The 23,359-nt window shown below is 48.1% G+C and overlaps 2 protein-coding genes across 5 annotated transcripts in view; one reads left to right on the top strand and one right to left on the bottom strand.

Moving 5' to 3' along the window:
* Positions 1–3,643, bottom strand: part of LOC138783942 (mitochondrial potassium channel ATP-binding subunit-like) — a 9,487-nt gene extending 5,844 nt beyond the window's left edge. Inside the window, exons 1-8 of the mRNA XM_069959292.1 lie at positions 3,512–3,643; positions 2,706–3,018; positions 1,989–2,144; positions 1,566–1,660; positions 1,249–1,354; positions 989–1,150; positions 809–894; positions 612–709 (exon numbers count right to left, since the gene is read on the bottom strand). Coding sequence (XP_069815393.1) covers positions 612–709; positions 809–894; positions 989–1,150; positions 1,249–1,354; positions 1,566–1,660; positions 1,989–2,144; positions 2,706–3,018; positions 3,512–3,564 — 1,069 coding nt within the window. The 5' untranslated portion in view covers positions 3,565–3,643. The remainder of the gene's footprint in view (positions 1–611; positions 710–808; positions 895–988; positions 1,151–1,248; positions 1,355–1,565; positions 1,661–1,988; positions 2,145–2,705; positions 3,019–3,511) is intronic.
* LOC138783940 (autophagy-related protein 9A-like) lies at positions 3,567–23,359 on the top strand. Of its 4 annotated transcripts, none has more exons than XM_069959290.1 (15): positions 3,567–3,675; positions 14,633–14,769; positions 15,157–15,202; positions 15,642–15,704; positions 15,966–16,133; positions 16,610–16,751; positions 17,132–17,880; positions 18,124–18,277; positions 18,558–18,737; positions 19,158–19,403; positions 19,492–19,706; positions 20,077–20,185; positions 20,444–20,528; positions 21,104–21,269; positions 21,755–23,359. In XM_069959290.1, exons 2-14 carry the CDS (start codon positions 14,661–14,663, stop codon positions 21,241–21,243), a joined length of 2,406 nt encoding a protein of 801 aa, XP_069815391.1. In that variant the 5' UTR covers positions 3,567–3,675; positions 14,633–14,660; the 3' UTR covers positions 21,244–21,269; positions 21,755–23,359. The 4 variants fall into 4 exon arrangements, with proteins under 4 accessions (XP_069815391.1, XP_069815389.1, XP_069815390.1 ...); XM_069959288.1 differs by lacking the exon at positions 3,567–3,675 and adding an exon at positions 7,278–7,483; XM_069959289.1 differs by lacking the exon at positions 3,567–3,675 and adding an exon at positions 12,206–12,273.

Genomic DNA, 23,359 nt, shown 5'->3' with positions numbered 1-23,359 from the left:
GGATGTTATATACCACCAATACAGCACTAGAGACAGGATCCCATACAGCACTTAGGACCCTACATATATTCCATACAGCACCAATGTCCCTATAGACAGGATCCCATACAGCACTGATGTCCCTATAGAAGGGATCCTATACAGCACTGCTGTCCCTATAGACAGGATCCCATACAGCACTGCTGTCCCTATAGACAGGATCCCATACAGATCTGATGTCCCTATAGACAGGATCCCATACAGCACTGAGGTCCCTATGGACAGGATCCCATACAGCACTGCTGTCCCTATAGACAGGATCCCATACAGATCCGATGTCCCTATAGACGGGATCCCATACAGCACTGATGTCCCTATAGAAGGGATCCTATACAGCACTGCTGTCCCTATAGACAGGATCCCATACAGCACTGCTGTCCCTATAGACAGGATCCCATACAGATCTGATGTCCCTATAGACAGGATCCCATACAGCACTGAGGTCCCTATGGACAGGATCCCATACAGCACTGCTGTCCCTATAGACAGGATCCCATACAGATCCGATGTCCCTATAGACGGGATCCCATACAGCACTGCTGTCCCTATAGAGAGAGCTGACTCATACTCACAATTCAGGGTAATATTGGAGAGACCCTGGAACACGGCGATTCCGATCCCCAGGACTTCGTTGATGTGAGCGGACTTCTCCACCTCGGCGGAATACAACCTGTACGGAGGAAACACTTCTATATGTATCTGGTGACAACCAATATGACCACAAAGGTCGCCATGCAGCAAGTACTTAGTCGCACTCTCTAACACTCACTCCACCTGGCGGTCCTCCATGGCGAAAGCTCTCACCGTGCGCACATTTCCTATGGCCTCGTCCGCCACACCTGTTGCTTTGGCGATCTGTGACAGGAAACAAAGAAAGTAAGATATACAGTATACACCACTGATCCTGCAGCCGGAGGTTACATAGACATCGATAGGAGACCCTCTGTACCTGCTCCTGAGCCCGGCGCGATAATCTGCGCAGAAAAGAACCAATGATAGCCCCAGCGCCCACCAGCAGGGGCATCACCACCACCAGGAGGCCAGTCAGCTTCGGGGAGATGTAATACAGGGAGACGAAGCAGCCAAAGGTCTGGGTGATGTTCCTGAGCCCCTACAAGTCACAGCACAAGACGTCACCACTCAGGTATCCACCCGGCTCTCCAATAACCTGGAATCCTGCCCTCTACTGGTGATAGGACAGCCACTCACCTGGGATATCACCTGCTTGAAGGCAGACTTGAACTCTTGGACGTCGGAAGTGAGACGATTCACCAGGAGCCCCGTCTTCTGAGCGTCAAAGAAAGCCACATCCTGGCTGTGATGGAAAATGGATGGCCGTTACAATGTATCGGAGTACTGCTACATTGCAACAAACCCTCAGCTGTGTGAATGCACTAGATCAGGATGAATAGGTGCAGCCTGGCTGACGCAGCTCACCTCTATACTGATCATTATGGGGGGATGATTGGGGTTTAGATGCTGATAGATGACAATATGCAGACAGGACACACGTCTATAATACTCACTGCACAAGGGATGTGAACAAAGCTTTCCTCATACTGCTGGCAACTCGCTCCCCGACCCGAGACAACAGGATGATATAACCAGAGGTCAGCAGGCCCTGCCCAGCATTAGAGGAAGATGATCATATTGTTTATGTCATTGTCTTAAGAATATATAGAAAGATTGCTTCAGAACAATACAATTCAACTGCTGCAGTACTGACACTGGCCTCTAGATGTCACTGCATTGCACAACTCATTTTCCATATACACAACATTCTATATATCTATCTATCTATCTATCTATATATCTATCTGTCTATCTATCTATATATCTATCTGTCTATCTATCTATATATCTATCTGTCTCTCTATCTATCTATCTCTCTTTATCTTATATATATCTATCTCTATGTGAGTATCTGCTCACAGCATATTGCAGCTTACCTGGGCTGCATACAAAGTCAGCAGCTTCATGGCTGGGCCCTGTACATCCCGGATGTAGTCCCCAGCATGCTCCCTCGTGTAGCGGGCCACCACATTCACCAGCTCTCCCAGGATTAGTGGGATCTGTATATTCAGTAAAGCTGCACCGAACGCCAGCTGAGAAGACGAGAACGAGACAGGTTACGACTATAGAGTCCAGGTAACACTGTGAATGACTGTGTACATACATTACATTACTGATCCTGAGTAACATCCTGTATTATACCTCAGAGCTGCACTCACTATTCTGCTGGTGGGGTCACTGTGTACATACATTACATTACTGATCCTGAGTAACATCCTGTATTATACCCCAGAGCTGCACTCACTATTCTGCTGGTGAGGTCACTGTGTACATACATTACATTACTGATCCTGAGTTACCTCCTGTATTATGCTCCAGAGCTGCGCTCACTATTCTGCTGGTGAGGTCACTGTGTACATACGATACTTATCCTGTAGTGATACATCCTGTATACTCCAGAGCTGCGCTCACTATTCTGCTGGTGAGGTCACTGTGTACATATGATACTTATCCTGTACTGATATATCCTGTATACTCCAGAGCTGCACTCACTATTCTGCTGGTGGGGTCACTGTGTACATACGATACTTATCCTGTACTGATATATCCTGTATACTCCAGAGCTGCGCTCACACACCAGACATGATGCTTACAATGATGGCTGACAGCAGTGCCAGGAGCTGCGGTCGCAGAAGCTTCCAGAACTCTGTCCAGCTGAACTCCGGTTGGGGTGTCCTCCTCTGGCACAGGACGGGCGGGGGGCTCTGCACCTCCAGCTGGCACAGGGCGACCTTCCCTCCCAACCCCAGGAGGGCTGGACCCAGCAGTAGTGCCAGTGTTCTGCCCTTCTTGCTGGTGCTGCCCGGGCAGCGTGGTGGGCAGCGGGTGGCATCTCGGAGGCGGGCGTACAGCTGCAGGCGTGGTGGGGCTGGAGAGGTCCGGGAGATGCAGGACAGCTGGAAGTGCCTAGAAGAGAAAGGAAGGACGTTACTGGGGCATCCAGCTCTCCATAGACCCTGAATGGCATACAGATCTCTGTCACCCTCTAGTGGTGTCCGTCTGTACTGCACGGCTTGCACTATGTTCATGAATCAGGAGGTTCAGGATGAGCAGAGCCAAAGGTTACAGCTCACTGCCTTACAGCTTATCCTGATATAGTAGGGGATACAGGGGCTTCAGTCTGTAAATTAGGTTATGCTGGGAGTTGTAGTCCCTCACCACACTCTCATATATGTAATACACACAGTTATTGAGGTTATGCTGGGACTTATAGTCCCACACTGTCCGTCCCCACTTCCAGACACACAAGGTGCCAGGTTATTCTGGGACCTAGATCACGTGGAAGGACACTCAGGGCACGCTGTCTAGGAGTCCCGGTGCATGCCGGGGATTGTAGTTTCCTCTCTCGCTAATGACACTACATTTCCCATCGGGCGGCGCGTGTGACGTCACGTCTTACCTGACGGGGCCCGGGCAGCGGCGGAGCCCAGCCTGTAAAAAGTGCAGCAGCATGACCGGCACCGTGTACCGGCAACCTACACACAGCTCCGCCCCCACCGGCAAAACCTCCGCCTTCAGCTCAAACTGATTGGCTGAGCGTTGATCATGTGATCTCCTTGAAAGGTAAGGGATGGTCAGTGCAGAAAACAAAGGTTGGCCTGGTGAGTCACGTGTCTGGAGCTGAGGGATCCAGAGGGGTCAGTGTGAGGGACGGCAGAGCGGGCACCCTGCTCTAATGCGATGCTAGTGCGGCCATCACAACTCCCCTAGGGTGGTCACCCAGCTTTCCCACAGTCCTGAATAGAGACTCTATTCCTCTGCTAGTCTATAAGCAGACTTACTATTTATAAATCTAAATTCGGTGAAGTAATCACCATCTAACTGCAGCGCAGAGACAGTATCTCACGTATGAGGTTAGATACAGTGCTGTTGATACAGTATCACTCATGAGTTTAGATACATTGCTGTTCAGACAGTATCACACATCATGAACTTAGATACACTGCTCTGCAGACAGTATTACATGTAATTAGCTTAGATACAGTGGCCTGCAGACAGCATCACATCATTGGCTTAGATACACTGCTCTGCAGACAGTATCAGACATGATAGGCTTAGATGCATTGCCTTCATTTTCACATACAAGCTTAGATACACTGCTCTGCATACAGTATTACACGTGACACAGAGATACAGTGCTATGCTGACAGTATCACACATAGGATTAGATACACTGCTCTCTCCACACAGTATTACTCTAAAGGCTGAGATACAGTGCTATGCTGACAGTATCACACATAGGATTAGATACACTGCTCTGCACACAGTATTACACTACAGACAGAGATACAGTGCTATGCTGACAGTATCACACATAGGATTAGATACACTGCTCTGTACACAGTATTACACATGACAGGCAGAGATACAGTGCTATGCTGACAGTATCACACATAGGATTAGATACACTGCTCTGCACAAAGTATTACACATGACAGAGATTCAGTGCTATGCTGACAGTATCACACATAGGATTAGATACACTGCTCTGCACACAGTATTACACTACAGACAGAGATACAGTGCTATGCTGACAGTATCACACATAGGATTAGATACACTGCTCTGCACACAGTATTACACTACAGACAGAGATACAGTGCTATGCTGACAGTATCACACATAGGATTAGATACACTGCTCTGCACACAGTATAACACATGACAGGCAGAGATACAGTGCTATGCTAACAGTATCACACATAGGATTAGATACACTGCTCTGCACACAGTATTACACATGACAGAGATACAGTGCTATGCTGACAGTATCACACATAGGATTAGATACACTGCTCTGCACACAGTATTACACTACAGACAGAGATACAGTGCTATGCTGACAGTATCACACATAGGATTAGATACACTGCTCTCCACACAGTATTACACTACAGAGATACAGTGCTATGCTGACGGTATCCTCTAGGATTAGATACATTGCTCTGTAGATAGGCTTATGCTGCATTTACTTGAAGCGATAATTCGCCCAATCGATCGTTTAACGATTTTGAAGCAACGATTTGGGTTTTATAACGATCAGCGTTTAGACGAATAAATCGTTAGAAAATTCGGAAGACAAATTGTTATTGCGATCGTTTTTAAGATTGCTTAAGCCCATCTTTTACATAGGGGGAATCTTTGAAAGACTGTTTACACGAAGCGATCTGCAAATTTTTAGTGAACGATGAACGACGATTTGAGAACATGTTGAAAGATCAAAATGAACGATTTCTCTCTCGTCGCTTGATCCTTTGCTGTGTTTACACGGAACGATTATCGCTCAAATGTGATCGTTATTGCGAAAATTTGAACGATAATCGTTCCGTGTAAACGCAGCATTAGATACACAACATTGTTACATATTATATAATTACATTAGCAGACATTTTCATACATGCACAATAGGCATAGATACACACTCAGGAAACCATATCAAACATAGTGGGCTTAGATACAGCAGCTGTGCAGACAGTATCAGAAAATATGGTTTACAGTATATAGAAGATTATATGGTAATTTTCAGATTGTATGGTACATGATTTGTTACAACGCAAGCTTAGATACGTGGCTTAACAAAGATGCATAGATACGGCTGCAGCAGGCAGTATCAAACATGATAAGTTTAGATACAGGTGCTCATGAAATGTATCACACATGATAGATGTACATAAATTCACTCCACAAAATGTCATACTTAGCTTAGATACACAGCTTTGCAGACAGTATCACAAATGTTTAGATACAGCAAGCAGCCTGGCATAGAGTATCACACGTGAAAAGCTTAGATACAGTGGCCTGGCATAGAGCATCACACATGAAAGGCTTGAAACAGTGGCTTGGCATAGAGCGTCACACATGAAAGGCTTAGATACAGCAGCCTGGCAGACAGCATCACACATGAAAGGCTAATGGGTGTGTTTACACAGAGAGATTTTTCTGACAGATTTTTGAAGCCAAAGCCAGGAACAGACTATAAACAGGGTGCAGGCCATAAAGGAAAGACTAAGATTCCCTGTCTTTTTAAGTCCATTCCTGACTTTGGCTTCCAAAATTGGTCAGATAAATCTGCCTGTGTAAACGCACCATTATACTACGTTTACACGGAGCGATAATTTGCCCGATCGTATGATTAACAATTTCGAAGTAACGATTTTTTTTTGTAAAGTTCTGCGTTTAGATGGAACAATATATCGTACAGAAAATTTGTTTTGCGATCGCTTCAGCCTATCTTGCACATAGGTAAAATCAATGAACGACTGTTTACACGAAACGATCTGCAAATTTTTTGCGAACGATCAACATGAACGATTTTTAGCTAATCGCTTGATCGTTCGCTGCGTTTACACGGAACAATTACCCCTCAATGCGATCGTTATCGCGAAAATTCACCCGATAATCGTTCCGTTTAAACGTAGCATTAGGCACAGTGACTCAGCAGACAGTTTTATATGGCTGAGGCTAATGGTGCATTTACACGGAATGATTATCGTGCGAATTTGCGCGATAACGATCCAATTCAAACGATAATCGTACGTGTAAACGCAGCGAACGATCAAACGACGAACGAGAAATCGTTCATTTTGATCTTACAATATGTTCTCAAATTGTCGTACGTCGTTCGTAAAAAATTCGCAGATCGTTCCGTGTAAACAGTTGTCCGTAGATTTAACCAATGTGTGAGATAGGCTTAAGCGATCGCAAAACGAATTTTCCGTAATATATATCGTACCATCTAAACGCTGATCGTTATGAAAAAAATCGTTACTCCGACATTGTTAATCGTACGATCGGGCCAATTATCGTTTCGTGTAAACGCAGCATTAGATACACAGCTTAGCAGACAGTATCATATATGATAGGCTTAGATACAGCGACTCAGCAGAAAGTATCACATGTTAGGCTTAGATACACAGCTTAGCAGACGGTATAACATCTTGATGGGGTCATATGCAGCAGCTTAGCAGGCAGTATCACACATGGCATGCTGAGATACACTGTCAGCAGAAGCTGTGAGTCAGATGTGCAGGCCTCAGGCCTGGTGTGTGCAGCACTGCGGCAAGGACGGGGTTAAGCTTGTTGTCATTGCTCTGGTTCTTGCGTAAGAGCAGCAGCAGCCAGTCAGCAGGCAGGCAGCAGTGAGGCAGCCAGTCAGCAGGCAGGGAGCAGAGAGGCAGCCAGTCAGCAGGCAGGGAGGGCTGAGCTCAGCTCCTGCCCCCTCCTAATCCCTGCACTGACCAGCTGGGACAGTACAATAGCAGAGACAGGCAGCAGAGCCCCTCACCCCCGACCCCAGTGCCCACAGCTGCCCCCGGACCCAGGACATTGTCTGCAGGATGTGATGACCAGAGGAGTCCGCACACTGGGACAAGGTGAGACACACTGCCACCGCCGCCTCACTGGATATAAACAAGCAGGGCCCTTTAAATGCTGCTGCGGGGATAATGGAGGGTCTGTGGGCTGCGCTGGCCTTGGTGCAGCTGCTGTCTGACAGATGGTTAAATCCCCCCCAGATCCCAATATACAGAATCCTGGTAGGAACGTGCAGCGCTAATAATGATGGGCAGCAGTGACCGGGTCTGGGTATCACCCCTATAGAGGACAACAGTGACCGGGTCCAGGTATTAACCCTATAGCGGGCGACAGTGATCGGGTCCAGGTATCACCCTTATAGATGGCAACAGTGACCGGGTCCGGGTATCACCCCTATAGAGGGCGACAGTGACCGGGTCCAGGTATCACCCTTATAGAGGGCGACAGTGACCGGGTCTGGGTATCACCCCTATAGAGGGCGACAGTGACCGGGTATCACCCCTATAGAGGGCGACAGTGACCGAGTCCAGGTATCAGTCCAGGTATCACCCTTATAGAGGGCAACAGTGACCGGGTCTGGGTATCACCCCTATAGAGGGCGACAGTGACCGGGTCCGGGTATCACCCCTATAGAGGGCGACAGTGACCGGGTCCAGGTATCACCCCTATAGAGGGCGACAGTGACCGGGTCCAGGTATCACCCCTAGAGAGGGCGACAGTGACCGGGTACGGGTATCACCCCTATAGAGGGCGACAGTGACCTGGTACGGGTATCACCCCTATAGAGGGCGACAGTGACCGGGTACGGGTATCACCCCTATAGAGGGCAACAGTGACCGGGTACGGTTATCACCCATATAGAGGGCGACAGTGACCGGGTACGGGTATCACCCCTACAGAGGGCAACAGTGACCAGGTATCACCCCTATAGAGGGCAACAGTGACCGGGTCTGGATATCACCCCTATAGAGGGCGACAGTGACCGGGTCTGGATATCACCCCTATAGAGGGCGACAGTGACCGGGTCTGGATATCACCCCTATAGAGGGCGACAGTGACCGGGTCTGGATATCACCCCTATAGAGGGCGACAGTGACCGGGTCTGAATATCACCCCTATAGAGGGTGACCAGTGACAGAGTGCGGTTTTCACCTCTACAGAGGGTTAGAAGTGATCGGGTCCAGGTATCACCCCTATAGAGGGCGACAGTGACCGGTTACGGGTATCACCCCTATAGAGGGCGACAGTGACTGGGTCCAGGTATCACCCCTATAGAGGGCGACAGTGACCAGGTATCACCCCTATAGAGGGCGACAGTGACCGGGTCTGGATATCACCTCTATAGAGGGCGACAGTGACCGGGTCTGGATATCACCCCTATAGAGGGTGACCAGTGACAGAGTGCGGTTTTCACCTCTACAGAGGGCAGAAGTGATCGGGTCCAGGTAACACCCCTATAGAGGGCAAGTAAGGACCAGGCCTGTTATCACCCATATAGAGGGAAGGTCGTACTGGCTCTGGTTATTACCTCTACAGGGGGCAAGTCCACACATCATATAAAAAAAAGATGGGGGCTCACAGACCCGGACCTGGCAGTTAGTGGTCATCATATTATATGGCGGTATTATGTTGGTATTCTCTTCTATATCTATACTGTATATGGGTTGTCAATTGAGAAGCCTGGGAGGTGGCGGATGTCATGTGTCACCGGTAAACAAGTGATCTGTGTATGTATGACAAATAATGAGCCGATGTATCTAATCCTATTGTGTACGATACTTGAGGAGTTGGTGTATCTAAGCCTGTGACAGTTGGATACAGCGTCTTTCTCAGAGTCTTGTGGTTTGGAGTTTATTTTGGTCTTGTGATCTGGGAATATCTGTGTAATAAGCGGCTGCGGCGTCTGGAGTCGGCGCTGTGTGTGTGGATGAGCCGGGACGTGACATGAGGTAAAACATGTCTCATCGGGGTGAGATCAGCCGTGTGTGATTCAGCGATCAGCAGCAGGTGCCCCCCATGGTGGAGGTGCTGAGCCATATGAGGCCCCACAGCAGTCTTTCTTAGAAAGCTGTGACAACCAATATGGCAGCTGTCATGGCTGGAGATACACGGCTTTCACAAAGTTTTCCCAGATCCCAAAAGGAGGACATCACACTGTATGTGCTGAGCAGGGCCCTGGGAAAGCTGGGTAGGCAGCAGAGACTTTTAACCCCCACTCCCGCCATGATAGCCAGCAGCTCTGTGTTTACAGTGCATAGGTCCTGTGTGAGGCGGCGGGTGGCTCCTACCTCCTGTGACGCGGTGACAATGTATTTATGACTAGGGAGAATGATACGTGATCTGCGGCATCTTCTGCTGATCCATGTGCCTGCTGGAATTGTTATCTGGGCTATGGGTGAAGGAACGCCGCTCCGCCCTGACCTTACATAACTAAGGGAGGCCCCGGCCAGCCCTGGGCTATAACAGGCCTCTAACCCCACACAATGTGGACTGGACCCTAGGACTGTGTTAGTAAAGATGTTGGTCAAAACCCAGACTGATATCGGGGTCTTGTGCAGGTGATGACTCCTACTCCATGCAGATCTGGGGGTGACAGCGTATTAATGGTGAGGGGTCAAAGGGGCCTACGCTGTAACCACAGCCTTTTACTCATATTGAATTGGTGGCCTCTGTGGTTCATAGTGCCCCCCCCACCACCAATGTATTGTGGATAGTCCTTCCCACACTGAGGGCCGCAGTTGTGGATAGTCCCCCTACAATAAGGGCCTCAGGCATGGGTATTGCCCCAACCCCCACATTTAGGGCCTTTGTGATGGATACAACCCCCTCCCCCCCCCCCCCCACACGCACACACACACACACACACACACACCACACACCACACAGTCGTGTATAGTCGTCTTTAAAAGGGTACTTTACTTCTATTTAAAAATCTCAAGTCTTCCAGTACGTATCAGCTGCTGTATCCTGTTTCCCTCCAGTCTGACACAGTGCTCTCTGCTGCCACCGCTGTCCATGTCAGGAGCTGTCCAGAGCAGCAGCAAATTCCCAAAGAAAACCTCTCCTGCTCTGGACAGTAGCAGAAAACACTGTGTCAGACTGGAGAGAAAACACCACTTTCTACAGGACATACAGCAGCTGATAAGTACTGGAAGACTGTAGATTTTTAAAATAGAAGTAAATTACAAATCTATATAACTGTCTGAAACCAGTTGATTTGAAAGAGATTTCTGCTGGAGTACCCCTTTAAATATATATTGTGTATAGCCCCCCCCCCCCCCCCCCCCACACACACACACACACTGAGGGCCCCAGTCATGCGTAGTCCCTCCCACATTGAGGGCCTCAGTTGTGGGGAAATCGCCTTCACCCTATTGAGGACTTCTGTGATGGATACCCCCCCCCCCCCCCCCCTAATGTATTGTGAAAAGTCCCCGCACATTGAGGGCTTCAGTCATTGATTGTCCTCCTACATTGAAGATGGATTCTGGATAGACCAACCCATGACATGATCTCTTATGTGAAACCCCCTTATAAGGGCCTGAATTTGGGATAGCCCCCATGGCCTCTGTAAATATCCCCCCTATCAGATATCAGTGTGAGTGTCCCTCCATGAGGTCCTCTGTTGTAATGAGACCCCCTCGAGGACCATTGCTGCAGGTGTCCCTCATGACGGCCTCTTACCAGACCTCTCTCACCGGTAGCCCCCATAGACGTCCCACACACTTTTTGGGGTCCCTTGAGGCAACTTTGGGATCTTAGAATTTTTATTGTTTTTTTATTGTTTTTTAGACAATAAATAGAAAGAGAAAGGAATTTCCTGACTTCACCATAAACCTAAGAGATCCTCAGCACTGCACCGCCATCATGGTGAGCCTGGGGGGTCTGGTCATCTGACCCCTTATCGCCTATAGGTGGGTGTCCTGTGATCACCTCACCTCTGGGGCCCCTGTGTCCCGGGCCCCTGACTCTGTATAGCACACAGACACACGGGTTGCGGTTGTTTTTCACTGACACTGTATCCGGTTCATGGCTCATTGTGAGTCACTGACTAATTGTTGGTGACTTGTTCCCTCAGTGATGTATGAATGTAGTCACCCCACATACCGGCGGGTGGTGGCCCTGTGGATGGCACGGAGGTCACACGTGTAAGGGCCCATCATTAACCCTTGCATACATCATGTATAGTATATATACTACATATACACCTGATGCTTATGGCGCTATATGTATATGGTCCCTTTTCGATATTCAGAACAGTATGGAGCCTGGTGAGGCCTTAGTGTTTTTACAACCTGCTTCTCTATTTAAATGGGTTATTAATTATTAAAAGGACACAGTTGCTTTCTTTCAAAAACAGCGCCACTCCTGTCCTCAGTTTGTGTGTGGTATTGCGCTTCAGTGAAGGGAGCCAGATAGAACCAACCTATCACTATGGTGGAGGGTAACCATGTGTCTAATAACATCATACCGTACAACTGTGTCCCTTAATCTGAATAACTACACCTCCCAGCATGCCATGCCAACCACAGGTTGGAGACCACCGCTCCAGGGGCTTCTGTGATGGTGACTGTATGGCCATATAACGCCAATCTTTTAATTAACAGTTTGATGGAAGTTTTGTCATCATCGAGTATATACATATACACATAGATAATTCGAGTGTTGTTAACACCGTCATCTCCATGACTAATTACACGCCGTGTTGTAATTGGTCGCCATTCTGTGGGTGGAGCCTGGTGTTTGTTGTCCTCAGGCGGTGTCTAATTGTAATCACATAGATTATAATCACTGGGACCGGGTACAGACGGGTGACAGCCTGACGGGAGAATAACATCGAGACTGACAGGTAAAGCCGAGCTCCATGACTATAGTTCTACGGGAAAACAGGGAACCTGACTAATATAGGACCCCTAACTGTTATCAGGGGAAGAAGCAGAATTTCGAAGGTCAGCTCTGGAGGCAACGATCTAAACTATAACGATATAGTAAGATATAGGGAGGTACTAAAGCTTTTGTGTATATTTTATCTGTAAATTGTTGTGGGAGCAGAGTCACACTGTAGGAATAATAAGGGTCTATTTTTTGTGATATTCAGGAGTCTGGGAAAGCTGGGTACATCATGGAGACCCAGTTTATCCTGATTTTCATATAAAGGGGAAATGTTCATTTCAAGCAGTATGAATAAAGTTTATTGAAGGCAACACAATTGTTAGGCTTTCCTTGAGGCCTAAAAGAAAAGCGTTCTTTGTTGTCCGTAGCAACCAATCAGAGCGCAGCATTTGAAATGTGAAAGCTGAGCTGTGATTAGTTATGATTCTCGTTTTGATAACTGCCCCTCTGTGTCAGTCGCCATATTGAGATCATCCTCCTTTAAGGCCTGAGACATGTTCTATAGGGACATGTAATATAGTGCAGATTGTGAGCAGGTGTGGTGTTCTCTTCAATAAACTTTATTGATGTTATTGTGGAGAGCCCATTTTAAGAACCCATCTTGTCACAGTATAGGATCCATGAATGTGGGCAGGTGTCAGGGAGCCGGGGTGACACTTTATACGTCACCACTTACACTTGTTTATCTGGAGATGCACGTGGCGTTCGTTTCTGTGTCACTAGGCTGCCGGCCAGGACACCGTGTGCCCTCGGAGGAGGAATCGCTGCTCGCACATCTCCAAGAAAAGCTAAGAATAGTCCTGTTTATATCTTGTGTATCAGCGGGATCGGACTGGCATTTTGGTCTGTAATTGTACCCCCCAATATATCTGTGTCCCTCTGGGGGTCACAACGGGACATGCAGCCTAAAGACCCTAAAATTGCTAACTTTACCCATCAACATCTGTGAAGGTATTGGGTCAATTTACACAGAAAGATTATCTGACAGATTTTCTGCCAAAGATTTGAAGCCAAAGCCAGAAACAGACTATAAACAGATATAAGGTCATAAAGGAAAGCCTGAGATTTCTCCTCTTTTCAAATCTTTGGCAGATAATCTGTCAGATAATCTTACTGTGTAAATGGGCCCTAATACTCCAGTCACTTCCAGAGCTGCGTTTACAGACCTGTTGACTGCATTATTTGTACTGACCTCACATCTTCTGGAATCACATCCAGAGCTGCACTCAGCAATTTTCTAGGTTTTTTTTCATGACATAGAACATACATTTCCCAGTATCTCCTGCTGATTCAGCTTCTGTTCTGGTGACATCCAGAGCTGGACCAGGAAACCTGCTACCTTTTGCATGAAACTGATCTTACAATTTCCAGTATCCTGCTGGTTCAGGTTATTTTCTGAACGCCATATTTCCACTATGTCCTGCTGGTTCATTTTCTATGTCTGAGCAAATCTTCTGCTTGTTCAGTTTCTGTTCAGGATTACAGTCACAGAGCTGCACCTGTAAGATCAGTGAATAAACTGGCAGATATAGCTCTGTGTGTCCTGCTTGTTCACGTTCTGTGCTCAGCCAGTCACATCCAGAGCCGTGCTGAGGAGTCAGTTTTTTTTTGGCACTAACATCACATCTCCCTGCATCCCCTGCTGGTTTGTCTGTTTAAGGCTCCAGTTACATTCAGAGCTGCAATCATTTTTCTTTCTCATATAAAATTACATAACATTTTCCCCTATCCCTTACTGCTTCAGTGTCTGTTTTGGACTCCAGTCACTTCCAGAGCAGCAGAGCTATATCCTCCATGTTGTCCTGCTGTTTCAGTTGTCATTCAGGCAGTATTAGCTATTTATAGCACTGACATCACATCTCCCTGTACCCCCTGCTGGTTTATTGTCTATTGTGCTCTCTAGTTACATTCAGAGCTGCATTCAGAAATCAGTCATGTTAAATTATTTTTTATCCCTTCCTGCTTCAGTGTCTCCTCTCACATCCACAGCTGCACTGCCACATCCGCTGGCTTTATTTTTGCACTGGTCTCACATCTTCCTGCATCTTCTGCTAGTTCAGTGTCCATACCGTCATACTGCAATGTTGTAGGACTGGACCATTAGCTATTGAGTGACTATTGATATTCGTGGTACATTGACTCTGACGCTCAGCAGAATTGTGAATGATGCTCTGGAGGGGAGTGGGGAAGGGTGTAACATGAAACCAGGCCAAGATAAGTAAAGCAGTGTCATCAGATTCCTAGAGTGTGTCTAGATTTCTAATGTTGCCCTTTAAGAGTCCCATGGTGACCCTCAGTGATGTTTGTGTCCTCAGTTGAGCCGGAGCTGGCGATGTCTTGAGAATGGAGCCACAGGAGCAATTCCGAGAGTATCAAAGGTTAGAGGACTTCGAGGAGGACTCACCCCCGGGAGAAGAGGACTTACTGGTGCACGTACCAGAAGCTGTCAAAGGTAGAAGCCCGACCAACGTTATGGGGCCTATCTGCTTCCTGTTGTTGTTGTTGCTGCTGCTGTTGGCCATTTGCTTCCAAAAGCAGCGCCACACATGTCCACAGGTTATATGTAGTATTGCAGCTCAACCCTACTTAGTATGGCTAAACTGCAGTACCAGACACGGCCAGTGGACAGGTTGGGCACTGTTTTGGAAGGCAGCAGCCATGTTTTTTCTAATTCTATGGGAATACACTGAGTTACATGAAAAGATGTGAAATCGGGCAAGAAAACACTGCAGCGGCAGCAGCTGTGACCCGACTCCACTGCTTGGGAGCCCCCCCCTGTCACCAAAGACCTTAAGGTTTTATACAATGTCATTAATATTTTTATTTCCTTTTTCACCAGATTCCTGGCATCATATTAAGAACTTGGATAACTTTTTCACCAAGATATCCTTTCTAGTTTCACTGGTGACCACACAAGCTGTGTGTCATGTGACCGGAGGTGGGGGGGGGTTGTGGGGAAGGGTTAGGGCCCTATTACACGGCCTGATGCTCTATGTGAATGATCGCCAATCTTGTAGACCAGAACCAATTTACATGGCAGGGAGGGCCACACAAATGATTGCTGGATTATTTGTGTGGCCCGTTCTGCCAATCTGTCATAGGCCAAAGTCACTATTTACCCCAGCATCCCAAGGAGATGCAGGAAGCCTGACATGGTGATCTGTAGCTGTGAGACGTGTTTTTTTACCCTGACAGAAGGGGGCGCCTCAGTGTATACGGATGTCCTGTATATGTGCTGACAGATACATACACATAGCAGTGACCATGCTGCCCCCTGGTGGTGGCGGAGTTCTCCTGTTCTTTCCTTGACCTCACGCTGCACATTTACCATTTCCACCAGAAGAATGGCTTTGCCTGCATGGTGCTCTCCGACTTCTTCGAACTTGTGTAAGCGGAAACCTTCTCTTATCATTACTGAGATACAAGTGTCACCTTCCTGGTGTATCTAAGCCTATCCTGTGTGTTATCAGTGTATCTGAATCTATCTTCTATAATACTGTATGCTGACATGTGTGATACTTTCTGCTATCTCTCTATTTCTAATCCCATCACGTGTGATACTGTCTGTTGAACCGGTCTGTTACCCTAATAGATTGTAAGCTCTTGGGGTCCCCCCTGTATAACATCTGCCCTTGTTTCCCCATGCAGCCAGTTCCTGTTCGTTGTTACTTTCACCACCTTCCTGTTTCGCTGCGTGGAATATGACGTTCTCTTTGCCAATAAACCTGTCAACCACACACACTCAGGGGTCAACCCCGACCGCAACAAGGTGACCCTGACCGACGCCATTCTGCCTGCCCAGCAATGTGCCCTCAGGTATGTGCCGGGTACTCAGTTATCATTCAACTCATACTTCAGAGCTGCAGTCAATATTGTAAGGGATGTAACTCAGGATCAGTAATGTAATGTATGTACACAGTGACCCCACCAGCAGAATAGTGAGTGCAGCTCTGGAGTATAATACAGGATGTAACTCAGGATCAGTAATGTAATGTATGTACACAGTGACCCCACCAGCAGAATAGTGAGTGCAGCTCTGGAGTATAATACAGGATGTAACTCAGGATCAGTAATGTAATGTATGTACACAGTGACCCCACCAGCAGAATAGTGAGTGCAGCTCTGGAGTATAATACAGGATGTAACTCAGGATCAGTAATGTAATGTATGTACACAGTGACCCCACCAGCAGAATAGTGAGTGCAGCTCTGGGGTATAATACAGGATATAACTCAGGATCAGTAATGTGATTAATAATTCCAGTCTTTTGCTTGTATTCATTTTACATACAGGATCCAGGAGAGCAGCTGGATCATCTTCCTTCTAGTTATGGCAGCCATATTCTGGCTTTACCGACTGGTCAAGATGTTCTGTAATCTGCTGAGTTACTGGGAAATCCGAAAGTTCTACATCCGAGCCCTGAAGATCCCCTCGGTGAGCAGTCTATACATTCACCAGCCCATTGGGCCTATGCCCAGCACCTCTGTAACTTATCCACCTCCTGTTCTTCCTCTTGCTGTCTTCTTCTTCTCTTCTCGCCCTCATTGTCTTCTCCTTATCTCATTCTGTCTTCTCCTCTTCTCGCCCTCACCGCCCTCTCCCCTTCTCGCCCTCACCGCCCTCTCATCTTCTCGCCCTCACCGCCCTCTCCCCTTCTCGCCCTCATGGTCCTCTCCTCTTCTCGCCCTCACCGCCCTCTCCCCTTCTCGCCCTCACCGCCTTTTCGCCCTCATGGTCCTCTCCCCTTCTCGCCCTTACGGTCCTCTCCCCTTCTCGCCCTCACTGTCCTCTCCTCTTCTTTTCCCATCTTGCAGGACGAGCTGTGTAACTTCTCCTGGCAGGAGGTCCAGGCCCGCCTCATCTCCCTGCAGAAGGAGCAGCCCATGTGCGTCCACAAGAAGGAGCTGACAGAACTGGACATCTACCATCGCATCCTGCGGTTCAAGAACTACATGGTGGCCATGGTCAACAAAAGCCTCCTCCCTGTCCGCTTTCGACTCCCTATGGTGGGGGACGTGACGTTCCTCAGTCAGGGCCTCAAGTATAACCTAGAGCTTCTGTTCTTTTGGGGGCCCGGATCTCTGTTCCAGAACAAATGGAACCTTCAACCCAAGTACAAGCGTCTGGGTCAGAGGCTGGAGCTGGCCCAGGAGCTGAGCCGCACTATCGTCCTCCTCGGGCTGGCCAACCTCTTCCTTTGCCCCTTCATCCTGGTCTGGCAGATCCTCTATGCCTTCTTTAGCTATACTGAAGTCATCAAGAGGGAGCCGGGCAGCCTGGGCGCCAGGCGTTGGTCGCTCTACGGTCGGCTTTACTTGCGACATTTCAATGAGCTGACGCACGAGCTCCAGGCACGGCTGAGTCGTGGTTATAAGCCGGCCACTAAGTACATGAACTCCTTTGCTTCACCACTGTTGGCCATTGCTGCCAAGAACCTGGGCTTCTTTGCGGGGTCCCTGCTGGCCGTCCTCATTGCACTGACCGTGTATGATGAAGATGTGTTAACCGTCCAGCACATACTGACCGCCATCACTGTCCTCGGAGTATTGGTCACTATAGCCAGGTGAGTGGCCATGGGCAATTAGGAACTAGATTCTTGGAAAGTTGGGTGAGTGCCAATATGGCCGCCTAGTTTGCGTAGTTATTTGGTAAATACTTGTGGTCATCTGAATTGCTCAGTGGGTTTATGAATCAGTATCTAAGAAGTTCCATGAAAGACTGAAGGGAAATGCTTCTTTATGAGGGAGCTCTGGTTTCTGTGGGGACTGTGTAGATGGAGTGAGCTTTAGTGTCTCTTCCTGTACAGGTCATTCATCCCCGATGAGCACATGGTGTGGTGCCCGGAGCAGCTGCTGCAGTGCGTCCTCGCCCATATACACTACATGCCTGACCACTGGCAGGGGCATGCCCATAAGTCAGAAACACGCGATGAGTTGGCGCAGCTCTTCCAGTACAAGGCGGTAAGTAGTCCATGTGGCCTGTCATAGGGAGGCATTGGGTGTTGTATTGTGGGTCTGTAGTCATGTGGTGTATTGCTGGTTGTCGTGTCGTGTAGTGTTGGTGCTGCAGTCATAGTGGTGTATCGGTTCTGCTATGATATCTAGTGTTGTTATAGTGTAGGTTCTGCAGTCATGTGCTTCTATGTTGTAGCACTGGCTGGGTGTTGGATCCCCATCTGACATTGGGGGGCTTTATACCCTTTAGACCCTCCCCCTCATGCTTCCTCTTCCTCTCCTGTAGGTCTTTATATTAGAGGAACTTCTCAGCCCGATCATCACCCCGTTCATCCTGATCTTCTCCCTGCGGCACAAATCCCTGGAGATCATCGATTTCTTCCGGAACTTCTCTGTGGAGGTTGTGGGGGTCGGTGACATCTGCTCTTTTGCTCAGATGGACATCCGAAGACATGGAAATCCACAGGTGACACATCATAGGGCGGGGTCTGAGGGTAGAGTGCTCCCGCGGGGATGGGGGTTCAGGAGTGTTGTTGGCCATTGCTCCATGGCATCTAAAATATGTTTGAAATCATTTTGCTAAATTGCTTATACTTAAATATGTTTTTCCATGGTTACAGACTACAAGGAATCTCTGTGTAGTCTGATCCACCGTCTCTGCTCTCACTTCTAGAAGAGGGTGAGGAGGAATACTTGCTCAGACTACATGGGATTTTTTTTGTAGTCTGTAACCATGGCAATACTTAGATTTGTATAGAAGCTGTATACACCAAATGGGAGTTATTTTTTGGATTTTTAGTTGGTTGCCCAATTGGCGGCAAAATGTGTATATGTGTATTTTGGTGCCTCGTTCCAATCTGTTTGCGCCATTCTTTCTTGTCTCCAGTGGATGTCGGAGGGGCAGACTCAGGCATCCGTGTACCAGCAGGCCGAGAACGGGAAGACGGAGTTGTCTTTGATGCATTTTGCGATCACGAACCCTCAGTGGCACCCCCCGCTGGAGAGCTCCGTGTTCATCGGTCACGTTAAAGAGAAGGTACAGCAAGACGCGGCCAACGCTCCCCCTGCCCAGCAGATCCTGTGTGACGCCCCCATCTGCAGCTCCATCCTGTCCAATGAGTCTGGCACTGCGGTCAGTACTGTCATGGCTTCCTTCTTAGCTCCTCCAACAGCATCAGCAATCTTTTTTTTGCTAATTCTAATATTTGCTCTTCCTTTAGCCTGATAATTTGCTGGCCAGCGTCCTTGTACACCCAGTCCTGACCGCCAGTGGGTTACCCACCCGAGACCGCCGCTTCGCTCAGCCCACTACAACGGCATCTGCTGCCGCAAGTGTCTTAGCGTCTCTGTCTGCATCGCAGATCTCCAGCCGACTGCCAGGACTGCACTCCAATATGTCACTGTACAGCAGCGAGCGCACAGTCCTGCAGCAGAGGTCAGTGACGCCCCCATCGGGGCAACCGTAGGCTTCTTTACTAGTAACTTTGTTTGCGCCATTGAGAAAATTGGGGATAAAATAACAATAGATAATGGCACCCAGTTTATTGTTCGCTGTACACAATATGATCTGTAATCCACATAGATATTCACCAGTTTATCACTGTAAGCAGGAAAGCGTGTTCCTCTGTCATGTGTATACTGCCTCTAGGTGGTGCTATGAGCTGGTACTGCACTGCAATAAGAATCACTGCAATTATTACTATCCCTCCTCTTATCCTGAAGATTCCATGTCTGCAGTGGTTGGGGGGATGTTGGGGGTTGTTGTCTAATAATTGCCTATAATGAATGATCCTGTCATCTCTTAGCTCCATGTCTCCGAGTGACTCCCAGATCCAGAGCATCTCCCGCTCCTCCCTGCTGGCCTCAGAGTTTGCATCTGCGGAGATGAGCCTACATGCTATATATATGCATGAGGTGAGATTACATGCTATATGCAGGCCTGAGATGAGATTACTTTCTATATACAGGCATGAGATGAGGTTACTTTCTATATACATGCATGGGGTGAGATTATATGCTATATACATGCATGGGGCTGAGATTACATGCTATATACATGCATGGGGTGAGATTACATGGCTCCTGACATACAACACTTCAGCCTGTGGGCCTCATATACTCAGGGGCTGTGTGATGTGGTAATTGTCATTCATTGTGATCTCTGTCTCCCAGGTCCACCAGAATCAGGGCTCCTCACAGCGCCCTCTAGGCATGTGGCAGGCAACAGACATGTCACCCCACCAAAGACAACCACCAGGTATAGACTGTTCCTTTATGTATAGTAAGAGTGGAGTATTATGGATAAAATATAGGATCCCATCCCTCCCCCTTTCTCCTCTGGCCTTTATATGATTCCATCATTTCTGTCCTCTGACCTCTGTAGGTTTCCCCTCCTCTTTTCTGACCTCTGTAAGTTTCCCCATCCTCTCCTCTGGTCTCTATAGGGTTTCCCATCTTCCCCTCTGGCCTCTGTAGGGTTCCCCCTCCTCCTCTCTAGCCTCTATAGGATGGGTTGCCTCTGTAGGGTTCCTCCTCATCTTCTCTAGTCTCTTTAGGGTTTCCATCCTCTCCTTTAGCCTCTGTAGGGTTCCCCTCCTCCTCGCTGGCCTCATATAGGATGGTTCTCCTCTGTAGGGTTCCCCTTCCTTTCTTTCTGGTCTCTGGAGGGTTCCCCTTCCTCTCTTTCTGGTCTCTGGAGGGTTCCCCCTTCTCCCCTGTCCTCCATAGTGATCTTTATCTCCCATCATAGTATGGATATGGGCTTCTGGCTCTTTCCCCGTTGCCCATCTTGCGACCTTACATGTCACAGTAACGTCTCTTCCATCATTGCAGGCAGCAGATCCACGCATCGCTCCGGGTACAGGGGGCTGCGTCTCGGAGGATGGGAGGAGGAGGAGCAGGAGGCAGAAGAAAGGACCCCCCTACAGACAGCATCTGCCGCACACAGCACAAGCAGCAGCGCAAGCAGCTAGCACAGGGGGCCTATGAGTTCTATAGGGTAAGCCATAATAAGATTCTGATAATTCATGCTAGCAAAGTGTATCACACATCAAGTTAGATACATAGGCCCAGCAGATACATGGCTCAGCAGACAGTATTACATATTATAGGCTTAGATACACTAATACAGCCTGAGTTAGATACACCCACCTTTCAGAGAGTATCAAACATAATAGGGCTAAATACACAGTTCAGCAGACAGTATAACAATAGCCTTAGGTAACATTGATAACTATTAAGAGGGTTAGATACTTCTGTTCAGCCCACAATATCTCACTTGATAGGCTTAGATACATGGCTCACCAGAGTGTATAACATTAAATAATAAACGAGGCACACAGTTAATCTCTGCACCAGCAACTTAACCAAGATAATCACAATTGATGGGCTTAGATACATGGCTCCATAGACAGTATCATACATGGAAGGCTTAGATACACAGCTCAGCAGCCCATCACTCATATGATTTGTCTTTTCTTGCAGGTCTCTTTATCATATGACCTTCCCGGGATCTGTTTACACTCTTGGGATTTGCAGACATTTGTACATGGGATGGAGTCTTGGGGATCCCCCGCCCCTGACCTCAGTGACCTTAGAAGATATTGGTGTGTGCTTGGCTTCTATGACAGCGGATGGGGGGACACTTTGTGAGATTCGCTGTACATTACGGGGCCCTGGGGCCCTCCTCCTTCTTCTTAAAGGAACAGTGTCTGTATTAATGTCAGTGACTTGAATAAGCTATTCGGCGTTTGTATCAGGAGATTTCCTTACAGTGTTATAATCTATTGTCCCCAAGAACCTCAACTTCAGCGACTTATGATCAACCACCAGGACGGCTCCCGCTAGAGGCTGTCCGATCCAGTCAGAGACTCCCGCCGGCTGCTTTACAGGAGCCTTCATGTGCTCCGCAGTGGTGTCTCCACCTCCTACCTGGATCATTGTCGTAACACTACTCATCACTGAAGGTTACACCGCACTCAACACCATCAATGATGACATCACAGCTGGTGGGTGGTGCTAAATCCCTATGGCAGATGCCAGGACATGCGTTTTAGAAGTGCCTTTTGTACTGGGGGAGCTGCTGTCCACGGCAGAGGACCCACCTTCATATCTAAGCAATGCTACGCCAAACACATTTCACATGCTGCTCTCGTCAATGCCTCTAGGGGGCGTCATCACCTGCTCAATGGACACCATGAACTGCACCAGCCCACTGGCTGATCTATACTTACTACAAATGAATTTGACCCCCTGTACTTTCTGAATGTTTTTTTTTTTATTTTATTTAAAGGGGGTCACCATGAAATTAGATGCCAGCCGATGACTACCCCCGTCTCCATGGACATAGTTCTCATGCTACCTGCCTATTAGAGTAATCGTAAATTCGTATATATTACCTGTTCAGGACTTAAAGGTACAAAGATTCCAGCCTGGGATCCGCAGAGGCCAGACTTTTTATACCATATATAGTAAGGGGCGTGGCAACATCCTGTAATAACACTATTATACTATGCCAGGGTTGGTTGCTACTGCTGCTCAGGAATAGGGTGTGCAAAGGGAAGTGTCTCCTCCTTGTCTGTATGTTTATGGACACTTGACCAAGGTCAATGGCGGCAAGAATTTCTGGTCATAATCCTTTTATATCAGTCTCCGCCTCTACGGGGCTTGCGCCCCCCAACAGACGACTCCCGCCACCCAACGTCATGTGGAAGGGACAAGTGTTTAGTACATAGAGCAGTGTTCACCAGCCTGTGGCTCTCTAGCTGTTCTGGAACTCGAAATCCCAGCATGCAGAGTTTTGCAACAGCTGTGGCCCCACATGTAAAGAATCTGGTGCTTTATGGAATGTTTGATGGTGTCCTGGTGCTCAAGGTCTGCTCCACCTGTACATAGAAGGTGACATCATAGCCTACATGCTGTTTGTACTCACCTCCCTTACAGATCTGCTACCCTGATGACAGTGCCAAGCTGTGCCCATAGCTGTGGAGGTGGTGGCAACTCTGTGCCCGGTGGAGCCGACTATAGATGCACTGCAGGCACGAGCTGTGGCATGGCTGACTTTGCAATAAATGTTTACATCCTTGTAGA

This window comes from Dendropsophus ebraccatus, chromosome 2 (genome assembly GCF_027789765.1).
Source record: "Dendropsophus ebraccatus isolate aDenEbr1 chromosome 2, aDenEbr1.pat, whole genome shotgun sequence".
Taxonomy (NCBI): Eukaryota; Metazoa; Chordata; class Amphibia; order Anura; family Hylidae; genus Dendropsophus; species Dendropsophus ebraccatus.
Note: the sequence above shows the minus strand (reverse complement) of the source record. Positions and strands in the feature narration are given on the sequence as shown.